This window comes from Augochlora pura, chromosome 6 (genome assembly GCF_028453695.1).
Source record: "Augochlora pura isolate Apur16 chromosome 6, APUR_v2.2.1, whole genome shotgun sequence".
Lineage (NCBI taxonomy): Eukaryota > Metazoa > Arthropoda > Insecta > Hymenoptera > Halictidae > Augochlora > Augochlora pura.
This window is the reverse complement of record NC_135777.1, coordinates 18,329,329-18,339,414: the sequence shown is the minus strand read 5'-3', so window position 1 is coordinate 18,339,414 and position 10,086 is coordinate 18,329,329. Positions and strand designations below refer to the sequence as shown.

At 37.8% G+C, this 10,086-nt stretch overlaps 1 protein-coding gene across 1 annotated transcript; it reads right to left on the bottom strand.

Annotated features, from left to right (window-relative positions):
• Positions 1-518: 518 nt before the first annotated feature.
• Tip60 (Histone acetyltransferase Tip60) lies at positions 519-2,880 on the bottom strand. Its single transcript, XM_078182761.1, has 5 exons — positions 2,759-2,880; positions 2,597-2,654; positions 2,104-2,172; positions 936-2,016; positions 519-775 (listed from the first exon to the last, which is right to left on the bottom strand). Exons 1-5 carry the CDS (start codon positions 2,801-2,803, stop codon positions 667-669), a joined length of 1,362 nt encoding a protein of 453 aa, XP_078038887.1. The 5' UTR covers positions 2,804-2,880; the 3' UTR covers positions 519-666.
• Positions 2,881-10,086: the final 7,206 nt, after the last annotated feature.

The window sequence follows — 10,086 nt, the reverse complement described above, 5'->3', positions numbered from 1 at the left end:
TAATAATAATCTCTTTTCCGTGGGAAAAACTGTCGGATTACCTTACGGCCGAAGAATGTAAAAATTCGAGGGGGCGGGGGGACACACCTGTACAAGCTGTTCGTCGAGGTCGAAATAGCTATCGTTAAAACTAGAATTGTCGCGATCGTGTATGCGGAGAATGATGCGCGCGCGCGTTATAAAATCAGATTTATTTACAATTCTACAAGTTCGGTATCGTAGAGTTCCTGTACAAATCGTGTTCGATCGCAAATACGTATGCGTACTTCTTTTAAAAAATTCCTAATCACCATATTAAAAGGTCGCTCTCTGACTCAAGCCGCATAAGCCAGCGTTATATCTATCTATATATATGTATATATAGTCTCTTTGCTTTTTTTTTTTCATGTTTGTTCTCTGTTCTCGTTTAGTGTCTCGCCTCGGACCGCAATGGCCCGACACAGTCTTATTAAAACGCATGGGACCCGTAACCGGTCGAAAATATTCTATGTACAGTTTTGCTTTTTTGTTTCTCTCTCTCTCTCTCTCTCTCTCTCTCTCTCTCTCTCTCTGTCGTTTTTGTACAACTCGCTAACAATAAAATCATACGCAGTCACTTCCTGGGTTCCTGAAAAGAATGTCAAGACAAAATTAGCATCGTCTTATTGTCAGTGTCTAACAGTCACTTCACCATTTTGCCCTAACACTCCAGTCTTTTGGTGTCCAATGCAGACACTTAGGATCTATTCTGATCTGCCTCTTTTCCATTGCGGCCGCGTGTTGCTCGATAATATCCCTGCGAATAAATACGTTCGTCAGTGAGGTAACTCAGCCAGCGGTAGCCGTTGGCATTACTGAAAAAGAAGCTAAAAACAGTCTGTAACGAAACTGGGTCTGTCTGCCCGACCGGTTTTTTTGCCCTAACGATGCCTGATTGACTTATGATAGCCAATTACCTATTCAACGTCACAATATATTGTCCTTTGTAGTAATTAATGAGATTCAAGTTCTGTAGGGTCGATATCACGTCTTCTTTCTTAATCGACGTCAGCTCGCAGATCTCGTTGATCGTGATCTGCGGCTTCTCGTTTTCCACTAGCGGCTTTATGTTCAACAGGATGTCCAGTATCGTGTGCGCCCAGTAGCTACGATACGACAATAATCCCAGATCGGACAACGGCTTCTCGGGGGAACCTGTTTTACCCTCGAACTTGGACAACTCGTACGAGAACTCTATCAACAGCTTGCCGTAGCCTCGCCTCTGGTAGGGTGGCAGTGTCAGAATACATGCTACATTGTGGTCCTCCGTCGACTCCTTCTCCTTCGAGAAGTAGCCGACAATGTGAAACCCCCGGCTGTCGAAATCTGTCATTACATAGAACAAAAATGGGTCTGTGTCGTAGTAAAGCGTTTTATGGTCCAAGAACAACTTTGCCAACAAGCAGAGATTTTGTGCGTAGTTCTTGTTCTTTCGGCCATCGATCTCAAAAAACGATATCGAGCCTTTCCTGTATATCTCGTTGCCAGGAGGGTGTCTAAGATTGCACTTGATTAGATGTCTCTCCAAACACTTTCGACTCTTTCTGTACTTCAGACAGAACTCGCAAATGTATATGCATGGTAGATTTACCATTTCTTGGGGATAAGGACTGAAATACCATGGCCTAATTCTGTGGCGACCTAGCTCTATCAACTCAACGTTTTTCATCCTGGTAACAATGTCATCGTGATGATGCGCAACCAGCGAACCAGTCGGCCTGGGACCAGGTGTTTGTGGCGGTGCCTCCTGAGAATCTTCGTTCTCAATGAACGTCGATTTCCTTTTTCTAGACATTTTCTTTTGCAATGCCGCTTGTAAGACAGCAGGGCCATTGACTGGTTCATTACAGATACTGCTAGGGCTAGGCGGTCTACTGACCGGTTGCTTTTTAGGCGTGGCTGCCTCCGTACCTGGCGTGGTACCATCTCGTCTAGGATATTGGACTTTCCTAGTGTCCAAACAATCTTCCATAACCCATTCATCTAATCGTTTATTGACTAAAATGTTGTACATTTAATTAGATGGATGCTTACGTACATAACTGGTTAACTCCTCCTTCCTTAAGCATGTCTCTATATACTTACAATCTACATAGTGAACATAATAACACTTGACACCGTGTACTTCTTTAACACTGATGATTTCAGCGAGGGCTGTGGATGATAAAAGGACACTTTTGATAAACCCTTAATTGCTACACCTCTATGTCTGTGCAACATAAACATTCATTGACGATCGAGACACGCCAGTTAATATGTAGCACAAATTGTCTGTGCACATCCAAAGTATCTAAACATAACCTAAAACTAATCTTCTCATTCTACATGGACAATGAGTTCAAATGATATCGAAACATAAACGATTCTGGTGCCTGTAATGCAATTGTGATTAACGCTACGTGAAACGAGGGATCCATGGACCGAGAAAACGGCCCTTTAATGCGATTCATGGATACACATATCTACGGATTCTCCTGGTAAAAAATGGTATATAGAATTTCGACAAAAATCATAATTCTTCCCGAAGGGAACAAACGATTGTGTACAGAGCGAATATGGTAGTGAATGTTTTACTTACGCCAATCGTCCGTCCCATGCATTCTGACCGGCAAACGACAGCCTTCCACCAATGAATTCTGAAAGTGAGGTTAGAATTTCATAATAACCGCATTGCTACGCTCGGGGACCTCCTTCTTGGAAAGTGTTTGCGCTGTCGTGTTCGACGCGTCGCACCACTTACCACTGAATCGCATATTGTTTCACGTTCGTCGTGTTCCTCGATCATATCAATCACAAAATCAAATAAACTCGCCACCAAACACGATCTTGTTTTGAAGCTCTCACGGCACTGACGCGAGCGCCCAATCCATCGCATTGCTCGTATAAGGAACTATGTTCAAACAGCCTCCCGCCTATCGAAACTTTCGAATCGATAACTATCGAACATCGGTTCGATCGAAGTACCGGTGCAATTGACGCAAGTGACGGAACTAATATTTGTCCAGATTTTAATTAATTTTTTCTAGTGATAGATCGAGGATATTAAGTTTAATAGCGATTCATTAGAAGCATAAATATTCGTAGAATGGTTAGAGTAATAAATTTTAACCTTTTAATGTGTCTTTCATTAAATTCGTTGTTGTGAATTTGTCCCATTCTCGTGGTTTCTGGGTGAATTTAATGATGTACTGTAGCATATGCATATTTTTGCAAAAATCTAGTTAGAACAGAAATAGAGAACTAAATAGTTTAGGTTAATATTTCTGTATAAATTATTACCTGTACTTTCAAATTTTGTATAAATACATTTCCCAATGCAGGAAATTAAATTATTATCCTACCATTTTTATGTAAATTAAAAGTTATTACCTTTTGCGCCCACCACAGAAAAAAGTATTGTATATAGATAGCATATCTAGGTAGCGAGCTGTTCTCGTCAACTTCTCTACCTTATCGACACAGAAAATCAAGACTATACTATAGCGCCCTCTTTTCATGAACTCCAGTCAGCGGAATTATTAATTGATACCTTAAATTTAAACGTAATATTTAATGTTTATTTTAAAAATTTATTCAATTGTTTAGAACATACATTTAAAACACGATTTCTGTTCTCTTTCTTTGTTATCAGTTCTATAACTTCATCACTTACATTGAAAACCAAAAAATACAAATTACCGTGCAGATAAATAAAAAAGACCTTTGTTTATATTTATAACTTACGTATTTTCCTAACAATTATAATTTATAATAGTACTATGAAAATTAAAATTTGTATAGGAGGATTCTCCATATATTTTTTAATAACGATAGTAGTGACGAATAACCTAGTCTAATAATTTCTTTTAGTATTATAATTTATTAAAAAGGTTATTAAGTTTCTTTCAAATAAGATACACTTATTTAGCTACTTACTAATGAACTTAGATGAAGTATTAGAAATTGCCATGACTTGCAAATTAAATTATATAGATACCAACAAATAAACAAATTTGAAATTACTTTTAATCTATCCCGTTTGAACATTTTTAAAAATCAAAATGTTTCAAATCTGCCTCTTCAAGCCTGATACATTTTAATAATTTGCTCCACATACCAGTTGAGTTCCTTGATTTTCTGACATTTCAGTGATCTCACCACTGTAGTTAACAATACAAAACGTTGCGATATTGAATCGCGTGTAACCAATAAAATAATTAGAAAGCTCGTTGACATATTTAATTGTCGCGTTGTAACAAAGTGGCAGGTCACCAGGTTCCAAGCAATCTGGTAGATTCCGTTTAGTACATAGGTCGAGTAGCTGCGCGCAAGTGCAGAGAGCTTTGGCAAGACAAAAGAGACGGAAAATGGAGGATTGTAGAGCTGTGTTGGCATCATACTGAACAAAACCAGCTGCTTTCAAGACAGCATCCCACTTCGACCTTGCTTCATCTTCGGCTAAAGGAATTTTTTAAATTATCCGCCATCGGTGAAAATAAGGGTGCAGATTTATCTACGCTTAACATAAACGTGCTGCTATCGAATGGTACAATCCTTAAAATATCAAAAATACTAGAATATACTAACAAATCATTCACAGTAGTAATTTTATAACCGTAAAAGATAGCGCGCGGGTCACTTCTGACAATTTGGACTGGATTGGCAATTAAAACGAGGGTGCACAGTTTTTGCGCGTTGTCGAATAAAATTCCCCTTTTGGTAATGGAATGGAACGAGCACTGCGAGCGATATAATTAAGTAAGAATTATTCAAAGGAGGATGGTGGGGGCCCGTTGGGTGTTACACGATGTGTCGTGAAAGGCGCTCGCACTTGCACGCAATTAATTCTGAAACGCGTATCATCCCGAAAGAGGTGAATTTAGTGCAACGCCACTTCCGTGTGTATTTCGCGTAATTCACGGGGACTGTCTTCGTTGTCATGCTTTTAAGGTTTGTAACGTAAAGCTATTTTACCTGTCTCCAAGACAATTCCGGCTGACATCTTATTCTACTCCGTCTTAGGGTAAAATAGTAATATCTGTACGCAGTCGGTAAGTTTCTTTCCGCGTCTCCTCCACGGCGACGCCTGCATTTTATATAAACTATCCGCCGAATAAAACTATCCGCTTCAGGCAAAGTGACAGGTTATTGGATTCAATTCCGCGGTAGCCAATCTTTTTCGCCTGTCCACAAACAGGCGAATGCTTCCCTTACGTTTCGCTCGTATTATTTGAATGTATGAGTCGAATAAGCGACAAATCTATTGTCTTCTAACGCGACAACGTGTCTCGAGGAACTCAATATTTGTTCGTTTTATCTTAGCAAATGAATACAACTTATTATTAGGCAATTTATTCTTGCAATTAATAAATGTAAATTATTCTTATACGCTGCTTTACTAATGTGAGTTATACTATTATTGAAAGTGGTTAAAACAATTTCGATTCTTGGAATTTCTGACAATTATTGTTCATACTTCGTGAAGATATTATATACCTACTGCTAATTAATTAACAGTCCTTAATAAACAAATTGTTTTTATTGTTATTGTAAACGAATATAATTCAACTAAAAATTTGTATTTAATAGAGACAGTATCAAGATAAATGTATCAATGGCTATAGCGTTAAAATTGATTATCAAAGTTATGGATCTACGCGGGATAATAGATCGTATGAATTCATACGAGTAAGGATAAGGATCGCTTTAATTTGTTCGATCATGTCTGGCTGTTTTTACTTGTCGTACCCTGTACATTCATAATAATGAACAGAATTAAGAATGAAATTGTCTGTTCCGATTCCACCCTCGACTAAAGCTGTCTTACAGCAACCGTAGTAATTCTTTTCCAATATCACCGGCGATCAATTCATTCCTCATCCATGAAAATTAAATTTCCAACAGTCCAATGGATAATATTATTTACCGATGTAAACTACTTGGGGCTTCTTATCGAATTGTACTGCAAACATTTCCATCGGCATAATATTATCAACGTCCAGCACTGACAATAAATATCTCTTCAACTCCTAGCGTAATAAAGAATAATTGCCGATCGAGACAATAATCTGAGGGTAATAAACACAAGTATTAGTAATTTCGTCGGGGGGTTGAATGCACTACATTCTGCTTTCTATAACTTCGTGTCTACGTTTCTTCAATCTTCGATCTTACAGGACTGCAATAATAATCTATATTATTTGTAAGTTGTTGTTCAGTTCTTTCAAACATGTATTGACTTTTTGTTTAATTTAATCATGAGTTTTGTTTGTTTTAAATCAGAGAGGGTGTTTAATTCAGAAAACCGAACATTTCCGACAGATTATTTGATTTTAGTATATTTACAAATTATTAATTATTTCCTACGAATTATATTATTTCAGTGTATTTGAGGGATTAAAACATTAAGAAATTCTGTTATGGCTGAAATAAATTGACATACGGACAAATGAATTTCGATAGTAAAATAATCTCTGTTTATCTCTGAAACTAATTTCCGGCGACTTCTGAATAGAATACATTTTTTTTTTCAAATCGCGGTGGTATCGTCGCGAACGCGAGACACAACGAGCAGGCCGCGAGTGGTTTCTTTTTCGATAACAGTTCGATAGTGAAATTACGAGTGGTTCGATCGACCGTGTCGTATCGAGGGTTCGGGCTCTGGCTGGCATCCGCAGTCCTGCGAGCCCCACCCGGTACACAGGTTCCTACGCCTATGTACATACATATACATATCTATACATATGTATATTGTTCCCCGTACATATATGCACGCGCGAAATCTGCACCCTTACATATGTATGGACGGGCACATAAGTGTACTCGCATCGGGCATACATAAGGGTTGATAGTGCTCGGGCGAGCAAGCCACCCTTATATGCAGGGCGTGGCCAGAGTCCACCAATCAGAGGGCGGGGAATCCCCGAAAGACCAAATCGAACGAAGTAAAAATTTCAGCGGTCGCGTCAAACGCCAACGCCAAAGGGGATGAGCAAGGTTGATCCGGGCTTACATTTTCGTTACTTATCCGGAGTTCGAGATCTCGCTCGGCAGCCACCGCGCGCCGTCTTCTCTTTTCAACCCTCCGCGGCTTTCTTTTTCCAGTCGGAAACCTGACCCAGTAATTGCGATTAGGAACGGTGGATACTTGCCGTGGGGGGAAGCGAACGTTCATGAGGAAAAATAGATTAGATCGATCGATGGTGAGGAATCTACTTTGTGCCCAACAACCACTTTTAAATAACTTTGTCAAATGGCGACGTTCAAGCATCGTTAAAAATTATCATGTGTAAGTTGAGAATTTTACGCATTTAGAATAAAAATAGATAGGTGAAATTCAAAACAACGAAAATATTAAAAGAACAACGAAATAGCTATATATAGTCTTGATTTATTAACAATAACACTATTTATTACGACTATTACTACTATTTTTATTTTGCACAAAGATTCGTAGTCTCATATGATTCAAAGTAATTTTATTATACATTCATTAAATTGTTAAAAATTATTTTTGAAGTGGCATGTTTGAGTTCTGAAATTGAAACACCTTCAATCACATATTTTAGTTCCATAAATGAAAATTATTCTAACTAAAAAGAAATTAAAATTTGTATAATTATGCCTTGGTTACTTGCTAATTATCCGTCTTCATAATTTATTGCTTTGCCAATTTCGTTTCGCCCGCTGAACTGCCGCGAAGCGAATAATGAAATGCACTTTTTTTTTCGGTTTGAAAAGTTCGTCGGTCGGTGTGGTCGGTGGAAAAAAGGAATTATTAACGCATTGCTCGTATTTGCTTGAAGTTATTAATACCGTTCCGTGGCGGAATGTTTAGGTACTATTCCGTTTACCGAGAACTTTGTCGTCCACGGCTTTTTCTCTCGCTGTACTTGTGAGAAATGAATACTTTCGCGGTAGATGTAGCGGGCACGAAAACTTCGTACTCCCTTTACGAAGGGAGAAGAAGAAAGTTGTGCTCGTTACTGTATAAAATAATTACATCACGACTGTGAATACTGTTAAGTCTACCAACAAGTAATCCACTGTTTGTTTTAATAAGCTTATAACCTTGCTTACATTCGAAACTTGGCTGTACGAGCTTCTTTTTAGAGATTGTTCAGCGGTGTGTTAGATACGGGGGGGATATTATTGAAATATATTATTATTAGATTTTGCGAGTGAGGCAAAAATTGCTGAAAATGTTTGTTCAAAGTGACTACTTTATGACGCGCTAGTAGAAATACTATGTTATAATACGAAGCGATTTTTACGTTATTAAAGTAATATATAACACTATTTTGACTCACCTTTTCTATGTATTTTTAACAAATTAATTTAACAATTGTTACAGCCAATAGGAGAAAAATAATTAAACTACAAAAATGATTTATATTTAAAATGTTAAAAGGCTTCTCTTTGACTCCTTTGGTAAAAATAATATTGAATTGAAGTTTTAATCGTGTGTCTGACCTCGTTGGTTAAAAAATTGCTAAATGTGGCATGATTAATTTTTCTGTTTTAATTATACAGTGTTCCCGATCGATAGAAATTTGTAAGTTCTATGAGACACTTAATAAATATACAATTTCAGTAGCGAACATACAAAACCTCAGCAACTGTGATTTAATAGTTTCTTTCGAGATTATATTATCTAATCACTATCTATTGAAATAATATATTAAAATAGCTCCGAGTGCAAAGGATTAATTTTAATTTGACGTTCTATGATTTCCTCTCTTTCAATCCAGACATTCAACTCATAAAAGTAAAAAGATTAGAATCAATGAATTCGAAGAAAAATCGTAGAAATGAATGGCAAACTCGGAAGGCAATAAATGAAATTCCTTGATTTCTATTGTCTTAATATTATGTCCTTAAAAAACATGAAAATCCAATTTTTATTCTAACCATTTTTATTAATTACTATAGTTTTAAATTTCTATATATAAATAGCAAAATGGTGATAAAAAAGCTCAAATCTTCTCTTAAGATCCCCGAAAAGCCGCGCAATTTTAAAAGATGAGAATTTTTGGAGATTCGAACGTCGTTAGATTGATCGATTTTTGCGTGTTGCATACATTTGCCCTTTTTTTCGTGGAGAACGAATAATTTGATCGGTCGGTGTTTCGGTCGATTTTCCGGCAGAGCGAGCGGTCATGCGGCGTTGTTTTGATATTGATCTCCGGATACAACAGCGTCTAAGCATTCTAATGGCAAGGGACCGGGATTCTGCGCGGTGCATGGCGCACGTGTTTCTAATGATTTTAGTGGTACCGGGGTATACCTCCGCAACGTATAGTTATAGCCAAGCTACGAACACGTATTACAGCCACTCTGCCGGGGCAGCGTGTAATATGTCGGAATTGCGGAAAGGGGTAACGTGGGCTGGAGGGCGGAGAGGGCCCGCGAGGACGGTCTTGTGGGATTCTTAATGGCAAAAGGCCTCCGAGGTAACACTACGGCTATTAAACGCAGACCCCAGCCAGTCTCTCTTCCTCTCTCTCTCTCTCTCTCTCTCTCTCTCTCTCTCTTTCTCTCTTTCCCTCATTCTCTCCCTCGGTCTCTTCCTCTCCCTCTTTCTATGCATCTCGATCCTTCTTTCTCTAGTTTTACGTTCGCGCGGTTAGTTTCTTCGTTTCGCGGCGACCACGTGAATTAAATAATGCCGGGGAAGTATACTGCCGGCGCTCTTTAGTATCGTTGTTCTATTGGCTGTTTCTTCTGGAATTAACCTCTTGCTAGACGATTTCCTCCACAGTCACGTTGATTAACACTTCTTCGTCCTTTATGGTTCTCTTAATCGAACGAGTCAAGTTGCGTCTCTTGCGTGACTTAGTTTATTTAATTTCTGAATTTTGATGACAGTGGATCAAATTTTGCTTATTATTCGAAATAAATAATATTTATATTTAGTAGATCTTGTATAAAATTTTTGTACGAGTTTTACTTATTTAATAAATATTACGTAACAGTGTCGGTACGATGACGATACAATTTATTAATTTCTGATGCCATTTGTATTTAATTTATGAAAGCATTAAGTAAATAATGCGTTCTGAAAGTCATTAATTCTAAATGATATTAATT

Excerpts from the sequence above, each read along its gene's own strand:
- Tip60 (XM_078182761.1), bottom strand. The coding sequence starts at position 2,803 with ATGATCGAGGAACACGACGAACGTGAAACAATATGCGATTCAGTG. Across the intron at positions 2,655-2,758 it reads AAACAATATGCGATTCAGTG|AATTCATTGGTGGAAGGCTG; the intron begins GTAAGTGGTGCG and ends CCTCACTTTCAG. Across the intron at positions 2,017-2,103 it reads TTATGTTCACTATGTAGATT|TCAATAAACGATTAGATGAA; the intron begins GTAAGTATATAG and ends ACAACATTTTAG.